Source organism: Macaca mulatta, chromosome 1 (assembly GCF_049350105.2).
Source record: "Macaca mulatta isolate MMU2019108-1 chromosome 1, T2T-MMU8v2.0, whole genome shotgun sequence".
NCBI lineage: Eukaryota > Metazoa > Chordata > Mammalia > Primates > Cercopithecidae > Macaca > Macaca mulatta.
This window is the reverse complement of record NC_133406.1, coordinates 60572957-60596635: the sequence shown is the minus strand read 5'-3', so window position 1 is coordinate 60596635 and position 23679 is coordinate 60572957. Positions and strand designations below refer to the sequence as shown.

Sequence of the window (23679 nt, the reverse complement as noted above, 5' to 3'; positions counted from 1 at the left end):
TTTGGGAGGCCGAGACGGGTGGATCACGAGGTCAGGAGATCGAGACCATCCTGGCTAACACCGTGAAACCCCGTCTCTACTAAAAATACAAAAAAACTAGCCGGGCGAGGTGGCGGGCGCCTGTAGTCCCAGCTACTCCGGAGGCTGAGGCAGGAGAATGGCAGAAACCCGGGAGGCGGAGCTTGCAGTGAGCTGAGATCCGGCCACTGTACTCCAGCCCGGGCTACAGAGCAAGACTCCGTCTCAAAAAAAAAAAAAAATTATTTTTAGTAGAGACGGGGTTTTGCCATGTTGCCCAGACTGGTCTGGTACTCCTGACATCAGGTGATCCGCCTGCCTCGGCCTCCCAAGGTGTTAGGATTACAGGCAGGAGCCACTGTGCCCAGCCTATTTTTACTTTTCAAAAAAATTGAACATATAAATATATTTTGAGGCGTGGTCTTGCTATGTTGCCCAGGCTGGTCATGAACTTCGGGGCTCAAGCAATCTTTCCGCTTCAGTCTCCAAAGCAGATAGGACAACAGGTGCACACCACCGCACCAGGCTCTTAACATTATTTTTAATTCACATGATGCAAAATTCAAAAGGCAAACTAAATTATAAAGGGCAAAAATCTCCTTCCCACCCTGTCTCACAACCAGACAGTTCCTTTCCCCAAAGAAACCAATGTTACCAATTTATTTTGTCTTTTCAAATAGTTTACACATACACATGTAAATATGAATATATCTTCCACCTTTTTGCACCAATAATAGAGTATATAAATTGTTCACAGCTTCATGGTATTGGATTTTATGGATGTACTATACTTTATTGAATCAGTCCCCTACTAACGGACATTTAAGGTTGTTGTCAATCTAATCTACAAACAATGCTGCAGTTAGCAATCTTGTACATATATTGTTTTACATGTGCACGAGTATATGTGAAGAAAAATTTTATTAAAATCAACGAATATTTCCAAAATGCCCCCAATAAATTTTATACCAATCTTGCACTCTTCTCTACAATATGTAAGTCAGGGACAGTTTTAGATCAGGAAGGTATGATATGGAAGATGGGGACACAATGTAAATTTAAAATGCTACCCACTTGGCTATGGTTTTAGAATCCTTAAGAATCAAAGGGCCAGGGGGTGTGGCTTCCGTCTGTAATCCCAGCACTTTGGGAGGCCAAGGCGGGCGGATCACAAGGTCAGGAATTCGAGACCACCCCGGCCAAGATGGCCAAACACCGTCTCTACTAAAAATACAAAAATTAGTCTGGCGTGGTGGCGTGCGCCTGTAGTCCCAGCTACTACGGGAGGCTGAGGCAGAAGAATCGCTTGAACCCGGGAGGCGGAGGTTGCAGTGAGCTGAGATCGCGCTAGTGCATTCCAGCCTAGGCTACAGAGCGAGAATCCGTCTCAAAAAAAAAAAAAAAAAAAAAAAATCAAAGGGCTCACAGAGGAAAATAGTATTACCAAACACAATTTGTCTAGACACTGAGATAAGCTGAACTAATTAACCTCTTTGCCTTTTCAGTCACTAAGATAAGTGCACCAAAATCAATTAGAATTTACTGAATCAATTAGAATTTCCTTAGAATCAATTCAGCGGTGATGACAGGGACCATTATGATGCAGAGTATATACTGAGGTCTGTGGGTCGCAGGGCTCAGAGGATTATCGCCGCAGCGTTGTTCGGCACGAAAAGGCCATTGTGGACAATGGACGTGAAAAAATTTGAGGCCTCTGTGGGTTTTCTCGATGTCAAAAAGTTTCTCAGTACCTGGAAGGTAAAACATACTTGCTGCAATCAGATGCTTGGCATATTAAGCGTTGGAATTCTCTCTGTGTGCCCTGCCTCGTGAGCAGTAGGGAGGAACTCAGGCTCAGACAGTCGCTGAGCTGTAGATACATTCCCAGGCTCCCTGCCGGACCCCACAACATCCGGCCTTTTTTGTTTTTTTCTTTTTTTTTTTTTTTTGGAGACGGCGTTTCAGTCGGTCGCCCAGGCTTGAGTGCAGTGGCGCGATCTCGGCTCACTACAACCTCCGCCTCCTGGGTTCTAGCGATTCTCCTGCCTTAGCCTCCTGAGTAGCTGGGATTACAGACGCGTGCGACAACGCCCGGCTAATGTTTTTTGTATTTTTAGTACAGATGGGGTTTCACCATGTTGGCCAGGCTGGTCTCAAATTCCTGACCTCAAGTAATACACCCGCCTTGGCCTCCCAAAGTGCAGGGATTATAGGCGTGAGCCACCACGCCCGGACTTTTTTTTTTTTTTTTTTCAACAGGGTCTCTGCAGTGGCGACTCTGGCTTACTGCAACCTCTGCGCCTAGCTCAAGTGATCCTCCTGCCTCAGCCTCCCGAGTAGCTGGGACTACAGTCGGGGCCACCACGCCGGGCTAATTTTTTTTTTTTTTTTTTTTTTTTAGAAACGGGGTTTTGCCGTGTTCCCCAGGCGGGTGTGGAACTCCGGAGCTCAGGTAATTCGCTCGCCTCGGCCTGCCAAAGTGCCGGGATTACAGGCGTGAGCCACCATGCCCTGCCCACCAGACCTTTTTCTAATTCGGCTTCCTAGCAACGTGCAGAGGCCCGGCACCAGGGTACAGGCAGGTCACGTGACACCACCTCTTCACGTGACGCAGACTCGAGCGGGAGGAGGGCGGTGCTCCAGCTGCATTGCGTCATCACGTCGCGCGGCCGCAGGGACCAGACCTGGACGGCTCCAGAGCCTCCAGAGCCTCCGGGTGGGGGCGGCGGCGGCGGCTCTTCGGCTCTTCCTGAGCCGCCTGCTGGCCCCGCGCCCCACTCCATCCCCACAGGCTGGGGACGGGCCCGGCGCTGCTGTGTGGGCTCGGGAGCGGAGGTGAGTTGCGCGGAAGTGATGGCAGTCAGCCCTTCCCTTCCTGTCCGTCAACTCCGGGTTATGGCCCTACCCCCCATCCTTGGTCTCCCTGTAAGGCGGAATGGGAGACATGCCGGAGAGAGGAGGAAGGCTGGCGGGGGGGCGGGGCATCTGGCCTCAGTCGCCCTCTCAACTCTCCCCTGAATTGCCCCCCTGCGATACCTCCATCTGGCGGCGCCGGTCATATGCCTGGTGGTATCAGAAGGAAGGAGTTCGTTTCCTTCTCTAGAATGTAGTCTTTCCGGAATTTACTACCCCATTCCTGCCCCGAATCTCCCGAAGTGGAATCCCTCTATTCAGATGTTAACGGAAGTTCTAGAAAATAGGTCACTTCAGAAGGGTGAGGGTGAAGGATATGCTGAGACTTGGAGTGTTGAGGCAGGAATCCCCTAGAAGGAAGGCCACTCTGCACTAGGGGTACTGTCATTTTGGCACGGAAACGATAAAACACCCCCCAGGCTGTCTTCACTGTAAATGGACGTTTGTTCCAGACTCTTTTTGCACCCCTAGAGTTGAAACTAAGTTGACTTAAGTCTTTTTGAAAAACATATGCTTTGATGAATCACCCCCTTTTCTGCAAAATGGGTCATGCAGTTGTTGGAGGGATTATCTATAGTGCTTATAGAGTAAAATGCCAACTATAAACAGAAGTAGATGAGAATTTAGGATCTCATTTTTCCTGTTGAAAAATTACTTGTGAGTTGCGAACTTCTGGAGACCACAGTTTTATTTCCTGCCGTCCCCCTACCCCCGCCCCGCCGGATCGTTTCAGAAAGTTTTGGATTCCAATATTGATTCGTTAACCAGTAATGGACATTTACAGATATAGAGTAGGAATACCCTCTTGTTGAGGAGCTTCAATATCTTAAGCAAGTGTAAGTCCATCGGTAACTTGCGTGGTTTCCACTATTCAGTTAGGGTAATAGGTCAATTGAAGTTTCTTTCTTTCTTTTTTTTTTTTTTTTTTTGAGACAGAGTCTCGCCCTATTGCCAGGCTGGAGTGCGGTGGTGTGATCTCATCTCAATTCAACCTCCACCTCCTGGGTTCAAGCGATTCTCGTGCCTCAGCCTCCTTGGTAGCTAGGATTACAGGCGCGCGTCACCACACCTGGCTATTTTTTGTATTTTTAGTGGAGGCTAGGTTTCACCATGTTGGCCAGGCTGGTGTCAAACTCCTGACCTCAACTGATCCACCCATTTCAGCCTCCTAAAGTGCTGGGATTACAGGCGTGAGCTACTGGGCCTGGCCTGAAGTTTCATTTTAAGAAGAAATCCAGATATAGCTGAAAGTCATCAGACATAATTATTTGGCTACTTCTTTAGAAAAAAGTTTATTTTTACTGACTGGCCTTTCTCTCTCTAAGTTGAAGTTGAATACACACTTATTCTTACATTAAATTGTAAACATTCATTGTGCAACTTCTAGGATAGAAAGCATACATATAAAGCAGGATCCTCAGCCTCTAAATACTTATCTACTTAAGGATATTAAATAGTAATGATATAACACCTTTAAGAAATTGTATATTTTCAATTTGTCATTTGAGACAAGAACCTTGTGAAGATTTACAGGACATATATTGTTTATCTCTACTTACGTTTCAGCATTGATCATAATAAATGTCAAGTGGTAGGGACACTCCGTGGTAGAGGAATTCAGAGAAAGAAGAGAGAACTTTTACATGTACTAGATAGTGGCTAGATAGTGGTGGTGATGCCAGGCATAGGAGTGCCCTCAACTTGTGTCTGTTTGGGTCTGAGGGAAGCCTCTTAGGTTCTTAATTTGTAAAACTAATTAAATATGTTCAGTTTCCCTAGTTCTTTGAATATGCTCATTGTTTTTTTTCTCTTGTAGCTTCAGAATCCAAGGACCCATTTTGTTTTTTCTCCGCACTGCTTTATGGGAGGCATTATGGCCCCCAAAGACATAATGACAAATACTCATGCTAAATCCATCCTCAATTCAATGAACTCCCTCAGGAAGAGCAATACCCTCTGTGATGTGACATTGAGAGTAGAGCAGAAGGATTTCCCTGCCCATCGGATTGTGCTGGCTGCCTGTAGTGATTACTTCTGTGCCATGTTCACTAGTGAGGTAAGTGATAAGTTAGCCCCACACAAATGAAACTCCCGTGGTACTCTAGTTGTCTTATTTCACTGAATAAAATAGTAGAACTTTGATATAATTGTGAATTTTTACAGTGTGATGTTTTGGCAGATTCTGGATAAGATCTACCACTTAGATGACTATGCTTTAGTTTCCTCATCTTTAAGTTAGGAATAACAGTAATATGTAATAACTGGTTATTAAGGTTATTGTGAAGATTATTTTATGAAATAACGTACAAAATGCTTAGAGTAGTTTAATATGCAGTAAAACACAAATGTCAGCTATTGGATTTTACTATTTCTTAAATTTGTTTTCCAATTTTTCTCCTTTTTTTGTTTTTAATTTTATTTATTTATGTATTTATTTGTAGAGACAGGGTCTCACTGTGTTGCCCAGGCTGGTCTTGAACTCCTGGGCTCAAGCAATCCTCCCACCTTGGCCTCCCAGAGTGGCCACATCTGGCATTACAGGTGTGAGCCACTGCACCTGGCCTTTTCTCCTTCTAAAGTCTAAAAATTTTTAAGTGAGTACCAGAGGGATGAGGAGGAAGGAAGGAGAGAAGAGTAGGATTCAGACCTCACCCCACTCCTCCTAACAATATGTGAAGAAAATCAGTGTAGATGTTAGGATAACTTCAAATGAAAGGAAGAAGAGTTTTTAATGAATAGCTGTGCAGGCATAGAGTGTATAACCTGAAAAAAGATGTTAACTTATAAGCACTTAACAAAGGGAATTAGGAAAAGGTTGGCTTGAGAGAATACAGGTAGTGCTCACAAAGTATTAAGAAAAACTGCTTAGTAATTGCCTGACAAAATACCTGAAATGTGGTGTAAGGCTGTTGAATATATTGTGTTGAATACTCTTAGAAAGCTGAACAGAAAAGAACATTGCAAGTCTTTGTTTTTCAAGATCCCAAGTCTGATTTTAAGAGCACATTTAAATAAATTATCTTGATTTATTTTTTCAAAGCTCAGTTGTGGGTGCACCACTGTTTATTATATAATTTACACTTACATGTATGCCTGAAATATTTCATTATGAAAACACTTTTTTAAAAGTCTTTTTAAGCACAAGTATTTTTTTTTTAGTTCTATCATCTTAGTGAAGATATTGCTGCTGGATCAGAATGGTATAATGGTGATAACTACCTTTTATGGGTCAGGTACTGTGCTAGTGATTGTTGTGCATATCTGACTCACCCTAGGGGTAGGTATTACCGTCTCATTTTACAAATGAAGGAACACGGTTTCAGATATTAAATCACTTGCCCAAAGTCCCATGGCTTGTAAGTGCTAGAGGTGGGATTTAATTTTATATTTTCCAACTCTAAAGCCCTAACAGTTTTTAACCCTTGTGCTGCCTTAGCCTCCAGAGTATCCTACAATCTAATTTTAAAACCGGTATAGTTAAAAATACTATGAGCCAATGCTCAGTCACATGGCTAGTAGGGAAAACAGGAACCTGACAGGTCATTCCAGCTAATCCAGGCTAATTTTTAAATGAACTTGTGTGATATCACAAGGCAGATCCCTGTCCTATACTGTTTGCCATGATATATACCCAAGATCATCAGAAGCATTTGGAATTTAACTGGGTAAAGAGAGTGTCACCCAGCAGCTGCTGAGCATGAAATGCACTAGAACTGCTGATTGCTAATTATATATTGTGCATCCTGTTGTCAGCTTGAAAATAGTCTGTCTTTACTCTTTCATTATTTGGAAATTAATTCTTTTTTTCTCTTCAGTGATGATTTCTTTCTTTAAAAACTGACATCAGGCAAGAAAATGCTAGATGGTTTTGTCTTTATTTTTAAGAGTAATTGTTTAAAGGAGAGAGTCCAGAGACCTGGATTCTAGGCTTAGTTCTTTCAGCAATTCTGTATAAACCCTGGGAACCATCTCACTTCACTGGGTTGATCTGTAAAATAAAGCAGTTGAACTAGATGGTTTCCTTGTTCTCTTCAGCCATGAAATGCTCCTCAAATGTCATCTGATTGAAAGATCACAAGATTGAGGCAAGAGGACCTGGGTTTTATGTCTCTCTCTCTCTCTCTTCTTTTTCTGAAATACTTTGATAGGAATGATATCTGTCTCTTACTAGCTAAATGACTGGTTAAGTCTTGCATCTTTTTTTGATCCTTAGACCCTTTATCCCTTAAATAGTAATAATATCAGACCTAACTACCTTACCAGGTTGCTGTGAGAATCAGATGAAATAGTAGTAAATGAGAAGCATGCTGAAAAATTCTAAAGCAAAATATAAATGTAAAATATATAATTGCTCTGAGTTCTTACATAGTGAAATTGTCTCCATATTTAAACTATTTGATGGAAATACAGTTTATTGAATGAGAAATTTCTGGAATACATGTACTTACATATTTCAGTATCATAATTATTGAATGCATTTAATGTGTTGGGACAGTAATTGTTTATGAATATTAGTACTGTATTAAATGTAAATAAACCCTAATATGTTTTTTCAAAATGATGTGCTAGTGACTTTTTTACTGTTAGGGACTGATTTTGTTCTTGGCTTTGGTAGAGAGTGCTTTTTGGTTATTCTCTGGCTGATGGAGAAATCAAAAATAATAAAGCCATTTAGTTAATAATGGAGATGCACCAGACTTTCGTGAGTAAAATGAATTTCTAAACTAAGATTAAGATCTAGTAAAATTTTCATAAGGTATTTTCAGATAGTTTCCTGTAAAGTTGAAGATTTCTTCCCTTAGCTAAACAGTTTTCTATGATTATCTGGCCTCATCAGTACTCATGGCTTCAAGAAGATATACTACAACAATTCAGACTAAATATTCTGGTAGTAATTAAGTTAGTCTAACCCAATATTTTGAAAATGTAACAAATAGTTTATTTGTATTCGGATGGTGTTACATAAGAAAGTCCCTTAGGATGATCTGCATGTTATTTTTCATCATTACCAAATGTAGTCTAAGGGCCAGGCATGGTGGCTCACGCCTGTAATCCCAGCATTTTGAGAGGCTGAGGTGGGCAGATCACTTGAGGTCAGGAGTTGGAGACCAGCCTGGCCAACATGGTGAAGCCCCATCTCTACTAAAAATACAAAAATTAGCCGGGCGTGGTGGCACGTTCCTGTAGTCCCAGCTACTCAGGAGGCTGAGGCAGGAGAATCGCTTGAACCTGGGAGGTGGAGCTTGAAGTGAGCCGAGATTGTGCCACTTCTTTCCAGCCTGGGCAACAGAGCAAGACTGTGTCTCAAAAAAAAAAAAATTAACTGGATGTGGTGGTGCACTCCTGTAATCCCATCTACTTGGGAGGCTGAGGCATGAGAATCACTTGAACCTGGGAGGAAGAGGTTGCAGGGAGCTGGGATCGCACCACTGCACTTCAGCCTGGGGAACAGAGTGAGACCCTATCTCAAGGAAGAAAAAATGTAATCTAAGGACAGATGATAGGAACTAGGTAATCCTGGAGAGACTGAAGTTATAACCCACAAGGTCCTCTACAAACATGAAATTTCTTTGAAATTTTGTGTCTTATCTTAAAAATTCATGGACAGTGTTATGTTCATGGGAACTTTTGCATTCTATTCTGTAACACATCTGTATTTTAATAAGAAATTGATTTTTAAAGTTATTCACTGGCAAAATTGCTATTCCAGGAAGGTGTCACCTATTACTTACTCCTGGGGTATAGATAACTACCCACTTCATTTGGAAAACTACAGATATTGTGCCATATTTGCTTTATTTTTTATTTTTTATTTTTTATTTTTTTTTTTTGAGACGGAGTCTGGCTCTGTCACCCAGGCTGGAGTGCAGTGGCGCGATCTCAGCTCACTGCAAGCTCCGCCTCCCGGGTTTACGCTATTCTCCTGTCTCAGCCTCCCGAGTAGCTGGGACTACAGGCGCCCGCCACCTCGCCCGGCTAGTTTTTTGTATTTTTTAGTAGAGACGGGGTTTCACCGTGTTAGCCAGGATGGTCTCGATCTCCTGACCTCGTGATCCGCCCGTCTCAGCCTCCCAAAGTGCTGGGATTACAGGCTTGAGCCACCGCGCCCGGCCCATATTTGCTTTATTAAAATCCAACAAAATAGAGCATACTTTTGTTTTTTTATTTTCTTACTTTTTTATTTTTTTGAAAGAGTCTCACTCTGGTGCCCAGGCTGGAGTGCAGTGGCATGATCTTGGCTCACTGCAACCTCTGCCTCCTGGGTTGAAGCAGTTCTCCTGCCTCAGCCTCCTGAGTAGCTGGGACTACAGGCATGTGCCACCATGCCCGACTAAGTTTTGTATTTCTAGTGGAGATGGGGTTTCACCATGTTGGCCAGGCTGAACTTGAATTCCTGACCTCAGGTGATCTGCCTGCCTTGGCCTCTCAAAGTGCTGGGATAACAGGCGTGAGCCACCATGCCTGGCCTATAATTTTTAAAGATATATGTTCAATTAATGTTACTAACATCTCTAAGCTCTTAGGTATGAGATTCTGCCTTTATCTTGTAGAATTATAACCATCATTCTTTTTTACCTTTCAAATTTTCAGCTTTCAGAGAAGGGGAAACCTTATGTTGACATCCAAGGTTTGACTGCCTCTACCATGGAAATTTTATTGGACTTTGTGTACACAGAAACAGTACATGTGACAGTGGAGAATGTACAAGAACTGCTTCCTGCAGCCTGTCTGCTTCAGTTGAAAGGTACAGACATTAAAACTTGGTATTATTTATGTTGAAATAGCCCTGGAAAGGTTGAAAATTAATAGTGTAAACTTAATCATGAACATTTTGGAGACAAACTATGGATGCTTATGTTTACTAGCCATGGCTTTTGTCTCATTGAGCAATAAGAGATCAGATGTCAATAGCACTATAAAGGAACTTCTCCAGATATGAGTATTTGGCACTATAAAAGAGCATTTGCACCTTTTCTGTTTTAAAAAAAAAAATGTAGGAAGGAGAAATTATGTGTTTTCTTACATACATGTATATAACACACCTATAAGGAACTATAATAAAAACTGATACTATACATAATCTACATGGATACTCTTTATCTGGCCATTAAGTGGTAGTATTTCATTAAGATAAATGAAATTTAAATTGATGCACAAAATATTAAAGTATGTTTTCACAGGATTACAGGTGGTTTGTTTTCCCTTACAGTTCCCAGGTTTTTTAGACTTCTTATTTTGTTTTTGAGACAAGAGTCTCACTCTGTCACCTAGATTAGAGCACAGTGGTACAATCACAGCTCACTGTATCCTTGAATTCTTGGGCTCAAGCAATTCTCCCACCTCAGCATCCTGAGTAACTGGGACCACAGGCACATGCCACCACACCCAGCTAATTTAAAAAAAAATTTTTTTGGCCGGGTGCGGTGGCTCAAACCTGTAATCCCAGCACTTTGGGAGGCCGAGACGGGCGAATCACGAGGTCAGGAGATCGAGACCATCCTGGTTAACACGGTGAAACCCCATCTCTACTAAAAAACACAAAAAACTAGCCGGGCGAGGTGGCGGGCGCCTGTAGTCCCAGCTACTCGGGAGGCTGAGGCAGGAGAATGGCGTAAACCCGGGAGGTGGAGCTTGCAGTGAGCTGAGATCCGGCCACTGCACTCCAGCCTGGGTGACAGAGCGAGACTCCGTCTCAAAAAAAAAAAAAAATTTTTTTTTGTGGAGACGGGTTCTCTCTGTGTTGCTCAGGCTGGTCTCAAGTTCGTGGACTCTAGTGATCCTCCCACCTTGCTTCCCAGAGTGCTGGGATTATAGGCATGAGCCACCATTCCTGGTCCTCAGTTTTTTCTTTTTAAAATTCAGTTATGTTTTTGGTTTTTATATATACATAATTGATACATTTTTAGTTTTTAATACATGGTTTAAACAGTGTGAAGCTTTTGCATTAGTGCATAGTCATAAAATTAAAATACCCTGAACTTTTCAATTAGATGAATATGAGATTTGTTATTATCTTCTGCTTTTCTTTCACTCTAGTCTTTTAGTAAGTTTTCATGTAGAGTAGAAAAATGGGTACATTATGCTGAATTAGTAATTAGTTTTATAGTTTGATTCCCAAGAGTTTTGTAGGCATTTTTGTTGAATTTTGCCAGGTCCCTGGATGTGATTCATCTTGCAATATTCACTTTAAAGATTAAACAGAGACAGGTGTAAAGGTCTTGCTGAAAGTGGCGCAGTACATAAGCCAGAAATAGGGTTTTAAGTTCCTTAAGCAAAGAATTTCTCATCTGTTTCTTAGGTGTTGAAACAAGGGTTCATCTGATAACATGTAGAGAAGATGTTGAGATACAAGAATACAGACTAGATCACACCCGTCCAACTGTTCTAAAGTGTTTGCTTCCTGTGTCCGTCCTAGGTGTGAAACAAGCCTGCTGTGAGTTCTTAGAAAGTCAGTTGGACCCTTCTAATTGCCTGGGCATTAGGGATTTTGCAGAAACCCACAATTGTGTTGACCTGATGCAAGCAGCTGAGGTTTTTAGCCAGAAACATTTTCCTGAAGTGGTACAGCATGAAGAGTTCATTCTTCTGAGTCAAGGAGAGGTGGAAAAACTAATCAAGTGCGATGAAATTCAGGTACAGATTTGTCTTGATGTTATGGTTTCTTCAAGATTGGGCAGTTACAAAACTTGCAAAGTAGGATGCAGTTACTTACCATTAGGGCTTCATAATCAAGTGTGTATTTTGGCTCAAAGATTTCATTAACCCCTCCTGTACCAAATTTATTTGCATTTTTATGGAGTGGGAGTTTGCCACTTTCTTCAATTAGATATATGATCCGAGTGGGTAAGAATCACTATTAAACAGAGTATAGAATAAGCAGAAATTGGAAGTAAAGTAGATATCTGTAGACCACTTCTCTGTTACCCATTCACTCATTTCACAAACATTTACTGAGAATATCTACTATGTAGCAATTACTATGCCAGGTGCTACAGATCCCCAAATGGGTAAATATAGTTCTTGCTTTCAAAAAATTCACAACCTGCTAGTAGAGACAGAGATATAGACTATATATATGTATATAAAAAATAAAGAGGATAATAAGAATAATGAGCCTATACAAAGTAAGGACATTACGTAGAAGAGAGAAGAATAAACCTTTGCTCAGGAGTGGATCAAAAATGAAGAGACAAAAGTTTGGAAGTGAGGATCTACAGAAGCAGGAGCCAAATCATAACTGTCTTGTGAGGGCGCAGGGGATGGAAGGAAGGGACACGCAAACTGGATGTTAAAGGAATAGTAGGCCAGGCACAGTGACCTGTACCTGTAATCCCAGCACTTTGGGAGGCTGAGGCAGGAGAACTTCTTGAGGCAAGGAGTTTGATACTAGCCTGGGCAACATGACAAAACCTTGTCTCTACAAAAAAATAAAATTAGCCTGGCATGGTGGTGAGCACCTGTGGTCCCAGCTACTTGGGAGGCTGAAGTGGGAGGATCTCTTGAGCCCAGGAGGTTGAGGCTGCAGTGAGCCATGATCACACTGCTGCACTCTAGCCTAGGCAACAGAGGGAGACCCTGTCTCTTGCAGGCGAAGAAAAAGGAATAATACTTCACCTAGGCCGGGCGCGGTGGCTCAAGCCTGTAATCCCAGCACTTTGGGAGGCCGAGGCGGGCGGATCACGAGGTCAGGAGATCCAGACCATCCTGGCTAACACGGTGAAACCCCGTCTCTACTAAAAATACAAAAAACTAGCCGGACGCGGTGGCGGGCGCCTGTAGTCCCAGCTACTCGGGAGACTGAGGCAGGAGAATGGCGTAAACCCGGGAGGCGGAGCTTACAGTGAGCTGAGATCCGGCCACTGCACTCCAGCCTGGGTGACAGAGCAAGACTCCATCTCAAAAAAAAAAAAAAAAAAAAAAATACTTCACCTACCAGGGGATACTGCCTGTGCCAGGCAGGCATTCAGTGACTTAACCTACACAGAAGAAAAGTCAATCCTAATTCTAAATCAGAGTACCGGTAGCAGAGTTTTTATTCCATATAGGTCTGTAGTGAGGCTAAGAATTGGAGTGAGAAGTCCAATATAGTTATTAGATGTCTTTGAAGCCCGTAGTATTGATCTCCAGTGGCCCAATTCTTTAATTTTTTTTTTTTTTCTTTTGAGACAGTCTCACTCTGTCACCCAGGCTGGAGTACAGTGGTGCAATTATGGCTCACTGCAGCCTGGATGTCTGAGCTCAAGCAACTCTCCCACCTCATCTTCCTGTGTAGCTGCAACTGCACATCACCACACCGGCTAATTTTTAAAAATTTTTGTTGAGATGGGGTCTCACTATGTTGCCCAGGCTGGTCTTGAACTGCTGGGCTCAAGCAATACTAGGCTCAGGCAATACCATTTAAAGAAAGCCTATAATATACTTCTGTAAACTAAATGATTACTCTCTCCTGATTTATTTTGTTAAAACTAGGATATTTGTGCAATAGAATAACAGGTGTTAAGTATACTTCTTCCAGGCTGGAGTGTGCAGTGATGTGATCTCAGCTCACTGTAACCTTCACCTTCTGGGTTCAAGTGATTCTCCTCCTCGGCCTCCCAAGTAGCTGGGACTACAGGCGCCCGCCACCATGCCAGCTAATTTTTGTATTTTTAGTAGAGACAGAGTTTCACTGTTGTGGACAGGCTGCTCTGGAACTCCTGACCTCAGGTGATCCACCCACCTCGACCTCCCAAAATGCTGGGATTATAAGCGTGAGCCACTGCTCCTGGCCTTAAGTATATTTCTTATCAAATTTTAGCCAAGTGGTTCTTTACACCTTTCTCTAGTGACTGTTCTGAGGGAAAAAGGATTAGAGCACATTAGTGACATTGGTTCCAACTGTAGAGGAATTATTTTCTAGCCTGACATACTGGGCTCTGTATCAGCCCAGAGAAGCTGCTGTTGCAAATGCTGTTGAGTCAAGAATTTGCTAAAATCGTAGTTCTCAGCCTCTTAGTGCAGGACGTTGTATCCTTGTGCTGAAATCACAGCCACAGCCAAAAAACATATTCATCAGACTTGGAAACTGGCAGTTCACTAGAATATCTTGATTTTTCTTGATTTGTCCACATATTGGAAAATACAGTGAATAGAATGAGCACTACAGATTTGACATTCACTACATATAATAGCTAATACTTACTCAGCATTTACTGTTGGTTCACTTACTAAATATTTGTTGAACACTTACTGTGTGCCCAGAACATTTCCAGGTGCTAGAGATCAAATTATGAACAAAACAAAAATCCCTGTCCACTGGAGCTTCCATTCTAATGGCACCATTCTTGGTATTTTTCTCTCATTTAATTCTCACATCTTCATTTTTCACAGGAGGAAAGTGAAGATTGGAGTTTAACCATCATACCAGCACTAGTAAGTGGTAGAGCCAGGTTTCAAATTCGAGTAGTCTGACTCCAGAGTCTATTCTCTTAATCACTCAGCTATGAGCTGGTCATGTTTCCATTTTGTTTCTAATTGTCCAAGTCAGGAAACAATCATAGAAGTCATTTCTTTTGGAACTATACAGGCTTTGGAATAAAACTGGATGGGGCCGGAGAGAACAAATAGCTAACCTTATTTAGAAGCTGAAATGAAAAACAGCTTGAGAACTCTTATGTATAGTTTTTTTTTTAAATGTGTGCCAAGACTGCCCTTTGCTTTTTTTCTGGAAAGAAAGCAAGTGACATATTGTTTTCTGTTCCATATACCAGCCAGAAATAGGAACCAGATGTCTGACTCCCAGTTGCTAATGCTTCCTCTTATTAAATAAAATAATAGTACTTAAAACAATGGGAAGCAGGATGTCTTGTTGGTTAAAACAGCATGGGTTTTAGAGTCCAACTGGGATTTAGTCTTGGCTGTGTGGTATGTGTTACCTAACCACTAATCTTCAGTTTCCTCTTCTATAAAATGTAGATAATATTAGTACTGAGTACACAGGACTGTTCCGAGCATAAAATAAGAACGCCAGTACCTAATACACAAGAGAATTCTTTGTGAAAATCTATTGTGGAGAAAATCTATTTTTCTCTGTAGTGAGGCATTAATGTTTGGGTTTTTTCTTCCCCATTAGCTGTTTTTCTGCAATTCTAATTTATTCTAAATTCTGCTCATGATTATCTGCTCATGGCTGGTCTGAGGGCAGTGGTGTTTACAACTGTTGATCATACTCAGTTATAGATTTCTTTGTTCCTGCTCCACACCTGCTGCTTCATTTGATTAGTCTTTTTTTTTTTTTGAGATGGAGTGTCGCTCTGTTGCCCAGGCTGGAGTGCAGTAGTGTAATCTCGGCTCACTGCAAGCTCCGCCTCCCAGGTTCACACCATTCTCCTGCCTTAGCCTCTCCAAGTAGCTGGGACTACAGGTGCCCACCACCATGCCCGGCTAATTTTTTGTATTTTTAGTAGAGATGGGATTTCACCGTGGTCTCTATCTCCTGACCTCGTGATCTGCCCGCCTCGGCCTCCCAAAGTGCTGGGATTACAAGCGTAAGCCACTGCACCCGGCCTTGATTAGTCTTAAAAAAGAAACTAAAAAACCTCTGCTCATGATTGAAAAGCTCCATCTTTAAATTGATGTATCTAATTTAACCTAGAATGTGTCAGAGTCTAGCATGTATCTGCTTAAAACTATTAGCCAATCATATAAAAGTTTTAAATTAAGATCAAGGACACCTTCTGTACCCTCCCCTGCATCTTATCCAACAATTGCCTGGGTTAGTTTGACCTCCCAAGTATTTCTCCAATGTGTCTATTTCTCTCTCACCACTGCCACAACTATAGTCCTGTAAGCACCTTCACATTTTGCCTGATATACCAGAGCAGCGTCTAAGCTCTTCTAGCTCTTGGCCCTTTAAACTGTTCTACCCACAGTAGCCAGGATAATGTTTACAAAACATCAATATGATCATATCAGTAGCCTGCTTGAAACCTTCGGATGATTTCAAGTTGCACTTAGAGTGAAATCCAGTATTCTAATGCTCTCTGTATCTGGCCCTTGCTTGACTCTCCAGCTTCATATTTTACTCCTCTATCACCCTCATTCACTCTGCTACACTAGCCTTCTAGTCATTTCCTCAAGCTGCCAGTTCTTTTTTGCTGTAGGACAGAGCTGTTCAATGGAACATTCTACGAAGATGGAAGTACTCTATATCTATACTGTTTAGTTTGCTCCTGCTAGCCCCATGTTGCTATCGGGCACTTGAAATGTAGCTAATGCAACTGAGAAGCTGATTTTTAATTTTAATTATGGTGAATGTAAATAGCCACACATGGGTAGTGTATTGGACAATGCACTTCTGGTGCTTTTGAGTGTGCTCTTCTCTCTGCCTGGGAGTACTCTCTCTCTCTCTCTTTTTTTTCTTTTTTTTTTTTTTTTTTGAGATAGAGTCTTGCTCTGTCGCCCAGGCTGAAGTGCAGTGGCGCGACCTTGGCTTACTGCAAGCTCCGCCTTCCAGGTTCACGCCATTCTCCTGCCTCAGCCTCTTGAGTAGCTGGGACTACAGGCGCCCGCCACCATGCCCTGGTTAATTTTTTGTATTTTTAGTAGAGATGGGATTTCACTGTGTTAGCCAGAATGGTCTCGATCTCCTGACGTCGTGATCTGCCTGCCTCGGCCTCCCAGAGTGCTAGGATTACAGGCATGAGCTACCGTGCCGGGTCCTGCCTGGGAGTACTGTCTTACTCCCCCTGGCTAACTGCTACTCATCCATCAGATTTCAATTTGTTGCTTCTTCAAGGAGGCCTTCCCTGCCTCACCAATCTAAACCAGAAAATCTCATGTTGTTCTGTCTCATAGCCCCAGTACCTTTCCTATATAGTATGTAATAATAGTGAGTTTTTTCATTTTTCTGATTTAGCAGTTTGACTCCCCACTTAAGAGCATGGATCATATCTGATTTGTTCACCATATCTGATTTGTTCACCATTGTGTAATCAGTTTCCAGGGCAGTGCCTGGCACTTAGGAGAGGAGTTCAGTAACTCCCTCAAATGAATGCACTTTTTGAAACACTGTCTGCATTTTTAGAGTATCACAGTTCTTGGAAAAAGTTTACAGAGTGATTTTTTTATCTAGTCACAGTGACACTCTGAAAGGTATCTCCCAGAATATGTACTCTCTAGGGGCTTGTAGAAGGGACACAGGACCTGTATTCAGGTGTCTGTCTTTGGGAAGTTCTAGGTGTTATTATATACCTAGGACCTTCCAGTATTGTAGAATAGGTTTTTTTTTAGAGTGTATCTCCCATTATCTAATTGGTCATATGTAATCTTAGACCTAAGTTCTCCAGATGATTAATTAATTATATCTTCTCAAATAGCATAGTGCCTAATACACAGTAGTTCCTTGAAGGCTAATTGATAATGCTTTTCCTTTTTATTTTTTTAAGACATTTATTCAGCATCACGATCAGACTATTACATTTGGCAATCAACAGCATGGCTGCAAAAAAAAAAAAATCTGCATTAAAACCCTTTGTTGGAATGCTTTACACTTTCCACAGAACAGAAACTAAAATAACCTATTATACAATTAATCACAAATACAGTCCTCGAGTTTTTTGCCCATACACATGAGTATTTGTGTAAAATATGTCTGCTTTGTAGCAGTTAGGCCCTGCCACCACTGTGCTTGGCTAAGTTCACAAATCTGTTGTAACCTGTAGCTTCCCTGTCACTTCTCTGGCTCCCCCTCCAGCTAAGCTTTATTTCCTAATTAAAATCTTCTGCCATTGCCATAGCTACTGCTGCTACTGGAACCACCATAGCCACCTTGGTTTCGTGGTTTGGCAAAGTATTAGTCTCTACCACCATAGGGGCCCAGAGCTTCGGCCTCCAAAGTTTCCTCCCTTCATGGGTCTTGTAATTGCCAAAATCACTGTAGCTTCCACCACCTCCAGAATTGCTTCCATCATTACCAAATCCATTATAGCCATCCCCACTGCCGCCTATCCACCACCACCACAGCTGTCATCTCAACTGAAACCACCTCCACGACCACCAGCAAAGTTTCCAGAACCACTTCGACTTCTTTGGCTGGATGAAGCACTAGCCATCTCTTACTTTGACAGGGCTCTCCTAACTTCACAGTTGTGGCCATTCATAGGGTGTTATTTCTGAATGACAGTCTTATTCACAGAGTCATGGTCATCAAAGGTTACAAAGGCAAAGCCCCTTTTCTTGCCACTGGCTCAGTCAGTCATGATTTCAATCACTTCAATTTTTCCAAACTGTTAAAAAATCTCTTAGGTGATGTTCTTCAGTGTCTTCTTTAATGCTGCCAACAAATACCTTTTTCACAGTTAAGTGGGCACCTGGTCTTTTGAGAATCTTCTTTTGAGACAGCTCTCTTTGGTTCCATGACTCTTCCATCCACCTTGTGAGGCCTTGCATTCATGGCTGCATCCACCTTCTCCACAGTGGCCAATGTGACAAACCCAAAGCCCCTGAGCGCTTGGTGTTTGGATCTCTCATTACCACACAGTCCATGAGCATTCCCCATTGCTCAGAATGACTCCTTAGGCTCTCATTGGTTATTTCAAAGCTCAACCCTCCAATGAAGAGCTTCCTCCGCTGTTCGGGCTCTTTAGGAGACTCTGACTTAGACCTGAGGGCAGGGAGAAGACAGACTTTAAAGATACTTCTTTGGCAGCATCCACGGGCAGAAAGGCGATAATGCTTTTGAAAACAGCAACTAATGATGTTAGAAAAGCTCCTGCTTCAGAGGCTTGGATGAACAATTTGAGGGGTGAGCCTGGAGATCATTAGATAACAATTATGACTAAAAATTATTTCAAGAGCTGATTGTCAATAAGGCAACAGATTCCCCCACCTACCTTCCCTAAAGTTAGAGAGATGACCAGAGGCAATTCAGGAATGGGGAAAATTCTGAAACGAAGGCCAATATGTGACTAGTGATTTATTACGTACTGTTTATCATTCATATGTGTGTGTGTGTGTGTGTGTGTGTGTGTGTGTATAACCCAAATTGACTATAATTCTTTTCCTGGTCTGTTAGCTGTGTCTGAAAAAAATGTTTTCCCAAGAGCCTAGCTGTTTCTGGAAGATGGGAAATAATGGTGATGGGCAATGGGAAAGCAGGAAGGAGAAAGTGAACGTGGTTACTTTTTGAGATGGTGAGCTAATTGGAAAACTAGGATCCACGGTGTGTAATTACACATTTACAGGTGGATTCTGAAGAGCCAGTCTTTGAGGCTGTCATCAACTGGGTGAAGCATGCCAAGAAAGAGCGGGAAGAATCCTTGCCTAACCTGCTACAGTATGTGCGTATGCCCCTGCTGACCCCCAGGTATATCACGGATGTAATAGATGCTGAGGTAAGTGGTGCAACACTCTCAGGATCCAAAACCTTGACAAACTCTTACCTTAGTGTTCTGTATTCAAAACTGATTATTTTAACGTAGGCACAGAGTCTCCTGGTTTGCCTGTCTAGGAATGCCAGTGAGAGTGGTGCTGGGTAGTTCCCAAGCATATTTCTAAGAAAAGTGAATTTCTTGGCAGACTCTTGACACAAATGAAAATCTGTGGTTCAATTTTGTGTTTTGCTGTATATGTTTTACATGCCCCTAAGTGTTTTGTATAAACACCTGATAATAAACTTTGTCCCCTTCTCCAAATTGCCCTTATGCCACACTTAGCAAGCCTCTTCATTTTTGACTTCTGGTGAAGCCAGCATGAAAGGAATTTGCTGTGTTTTAGTGTCAACTTCAGTCATATCATGTTGAGTTTATTTATAAAAGTGTTTCTCCAACTTAAGTTCTCTGTGATACTTTTTCATAATTTTTACCATATATGCCACCTATGTTGCCTGGACCATACTTCAAGGGAGCACTGATTTATAACATGTAGGTGAGCCAGCAAGAGAGTTCCTCTTGCTGGCCCAGTCCTAGATCTCTTAGTTAACTACTAACAGTTCTTCAGTTGTTCACATTAGAAAAGTTGCAGGATGGTTAGTGTCACATCTGAAACTCTTTTTCTCCTATTTGTGATTTCTGTCTTTCTTACAACCAATTCACATATCCCTTGTGTCAGTTCTTTACATTGTGGTTAGGAACACAGACTCTGGAACCACACTCGGGCCTGAAATCCCAAATTCACCACTTATTCTGTGAACTTTTAGCAGATGTCTTAATATATTTGTGCCTCAGCTTTCTTATCTGTAAACCAGAGATGATAATAGTACCTTCCTCATAGGTTATTGTTAGCATTGAGTAACTATGTGAAAGCTTTTAAAACCATGTCTTTCTACATAAGTGTTTACTACTATTTATTGTTTGTTTTCCTTTCCAGTTCAACTGAGAACTTCTTGGCTCAGGTTAATAGAGGTGCTATTTAATTAGAGCTGTGTCCTTTAGGGTCCCAACAGGAAACAGATGCTATAGTCTAAAACAGGACAATTTTAGAAGAGTTTTTTTTGTTTTTTTTTTTGTTTTTGTTTTTGTTTTTGAGACAGAGTCTCGCTCTGCCGCCCAGGCTGGCGTGCAGTGGCCAGATCTCAGCTCACTGCAAGCTCCGCCTCCTGGGTTCACGCCATTCTCCTGCCTCAGCCTCCCGAGTAGCTGGGACTACAGGCGCCCGCCACCTCGCCTGGCTAGTTTTTTGTATTTTTAAAGTAGAGACGGGGTTTCACCGTGTCAGCCAGGATGGTCTCGATCTCCTGACCTCGTGATCTGCCCGTCTCGGCCTCCCAAAGTGCTGGGATTACAGGCTTGAGCCACCGCGCCCGGTCAGAAGAGTTTTTTAAAATAAAGAAGCTGTTTACAAAGGTGCAAGTTCAGAGAAACAAAGACCATGAAATAACCTGGATCTAGGACACAAGCTATTAGCAACCCCTAAGCCCGAAGGGACAAGGTTGAGGAGTGGTTACTAGAACCTTAAAGGAAAGAGAATCATGGAGAGTCACTTCCTTGAGAGAAACCTTGACCTTTGGTTGGGCTGATCCCAACCAGAAGCTAGAAGGCATAGAAAGCCCTATTGACACAGTTCATATAGGCCAGTCTTCTGAGCCAGAGAACAGAATGGAAAAGGGTACAGAGCAAGTTGGGAGGCAAATGAAAGATGTCTAGTACAGAGCTATCCAAAACAGACATGGTAATTACAACAAGACTGTGGGGGAGATATTTCAGACAAAATACGATTCTTCCTGTCACCCAGAAAATAACAATCTTTTTGGTTTCCCCCTTAAAATTCTTATTAGTTATTATGTACTTATGTTTGCATAATCCCTGAAAGGGCGTACAAACTATGTAAAAATAGTTAAATGTAAGCACTGAGATAGATGGGAAATACTGCTCAACATACATGTTTATGTCATTTGATTTTTTATTCATCTCATATATTATCTATTTTTCAAGTAAATTTTAAAAATCATTCTGGAAACTCAGAGTATAGTTACTACCAGCAGTACTCCTGGAATCACAGGGCTTTGGAAACTGGTTTTCTGTAGTCAGAAGTTAATTCTTTGCATGTGCCATTTGTACTCTTATAGTATTATAGGTATCCCCTGTGCCTCACTCTACTGTCTGCTGTATTTCAGCCTTTCATCCGCTGTAGTTTACAATGCAGGGATCTGGTTGATGAAGCAAAGAAGTTTCATCTGAGGCCTGAACTTCGGAGTCAGATGCAGGGACCCAGGACAAGGGCTCGCCTAGGTAAGCTGATACCTTGGCAGAATGAGGGCATGCTTTTCAGCTACTTCTTGCAGGTGACAACGTAGTTGAAAATAACACTCTATAAGAAGTACAGCCAGGCGCGGTGGCTCAAGCCTGTAATCCCAGCACTTTGGGAGGCTGAGACGGGCGGATCACGGGGTCAGGAGATCGAGACCATCCTGGCTAACACGGTGAAACCCCGTCTCTACTAAAAAACACAAAAAACTGGCCAAGCGAGGTGGCAGGCACCTGTAGTCCCAGCTACTCGGGAGGCTGAGGCAGGAGAATGGCTTAAACCCGGGAGGCAGAGCTTGCAGTGAGCTGAGATCCGGCCACTGCACTCCAGCCTGGGCGACAGAGCGATATTCTGTCTCAAAAAAAAAAAAAAAAAAAAAAAAGAAGTACAGAGACCTTGTTTCAGATCTTTTCTTCTATCATCTCAGACAAGTCGCTTTACCACTCTAAGTTTTCTTTCCTATAATCAAGGATATCTTCTCTATCTACTTCACATAACCATTTGGAAATTAAATAAGATAAAATCTAAAAGCACTTGATACATTGTCAAGCATTACATAACATGTTACAATTTTTTGTCAATATTATTTAGATTCTGTGAATCAGATAATTTTAGTGCCACGTAGTGCTTCCACCTACCTCTTCACTTCCCCTTGTGTGGTTTTTCCATTCCGGAATGAAGAGAGGAAGAAAAGGAGCCCAGTATGGTAGAAAGTACATGGGTTTTGGCAGTGACTGTCAGTGTAGGTACCAGTTTACCTCGTACTAGGTATATTAACTTGGGCAGGAACCTTAACCTCTGTGTGCTTCAGTTGCCTCATCTGGAATCATCATAGCACCTGCCTGTAACATTGTTATGAAAAGTAAATAAAGTTATTTATGTAAAGCCTTAATACAGTTCTTGGCACATAATAACTATGTGTATTAGCTATTATCTTAGCAAATAGATCTACGTTCACATCCAAGCCCCAGCAGTGACTGGTTGGGCAAGATATCAGTTTATCTGAGCCTATGCATCTACCACTAAGATGAGAGTTAGTGTCTTATCTCAATGAGCTGTTGGGAGGATTAAATGAGATAATGTATATAAGATACCTAACACTATAGCTGGCACACACTAAGTACTCAGATATTTACCATACTTTACATTTCCTATTCTCTCTGCTTCACTGTACCAAGAGCCTAGGTGTATAATGTATAAAAGCATTTTATAAGTTATGAATTACTCTATATGTATGGGGTGGTATTTTGTTTTATTGTTTCCTTTTATCTGACTGAGGACTCATCATGCATGCTAAGGTGTTGATAATTAAGCAGCTCACTGATGGATTTAGGTAGAATGGTGATTTATCCCCTATATTTTATTTTTTCTAATAGAAATGGGGTCTCACTATGTTGCCCAGGGTGGAGTGCAGTGGCATGATCTCGGTTCACTGCAGCCTTAGCCTCCTGGACTCAAGCAGTCTTCATACCTTAGCCTCCCAAGTAGCTGGGACCACAGGCACCGGCCACTATGCCTGGCTAATTTTTGTATTCTTTTGTAGAGACAGAGCCTTCCTTTGTTGCCCAGGCTGGGTCTTGAACTCCTGGACTCAAACAGTTCACCTGCTTTGGCCTCCCAAAGTGCTGGGATTACAGTTGTCCCATATATATATATATATATATATATATATATATATATATATATATATATATTTTTTTTTTTTTTTTTTTTTTTGAGACAGTCTTGCTCTGCCACCCAGGCTGGAGTGCAGTGGAGCAATCTTGGCTCACTACAACCTCTCCCAGGTTCAAGCAATTCTTGTGCCTCAGCCTCCCGAGTAGGTGGGACAACAGGCAACTGCCACCATCCCCAGCTAATTTTTGTATTTTTAGTAGAGACAGGGTTTCTCCATGTTGACCAGATTGGTCTCAAACTCCTGGCTGCAATTGATCCACCCACCTCGGCCTCCCAAAGTGCTGGGATTACAGGCATGAGCCACCATGCATGGCTAGCTCCCCTATATTTTTTAATGGCATAAGTACT

The 23679-nt window shown here is 42.1% G+C and overlaps 1 protein-coding gene and 1 long non-coding RNA gene across 9 annotated transcripts in view; one reads left to right on the top strand and one right to left on the bottom strand.

The window, feature by feature from the left end:
- Nucleotides 1-1657: 1657 nt before the first annotated feature.
- Nucleotides 1658-23679, top strand: part of KLHL12 (kelch like family member 12) — a 39233-nt gene continuing 17211 nt past the window's right edge. For 3 of the 8 annotated variants that reach the window (XR_013407289.1, XM_077973011.1, XM_077972943.1), the window contains exons 1-6: nucleotides 2666-2853; nucleotides 4748-4987; nucleotides 9523-9676; nucleotides 11348-11565; nucleotides 19155-19304; nucleotides 21524-21638. Coding sequence is in view for 6 of the 8 variants with exons in the window: in XM_077973011.1 (XP_077829137.1) it covers nucleotides 4793-4987; nucleotides 9523-9676; nucleotides 11348-11565; nucleotides 19155-19304; nucleotides 21524-21638 (832 nt within the window). In the remaining 2 variants the exon portion in view is untranslated. 8 annotated transcript variants of the gene reach the window in all.
- Nucleotides 11907-15970, bottom strand: LOC144341168 (uncharacterized). The gene is made up of 3 exons (XR_013417951.1): nucleotides 15428-15970; nucleotides 12406-12564; nucleotides 11907-12280 (listed from the first exon to the last, which is right to left on the bottom strand). It is a non-coding gene; the product is annotated as an uncharacterized LOC144341168 (long non-coding RNA).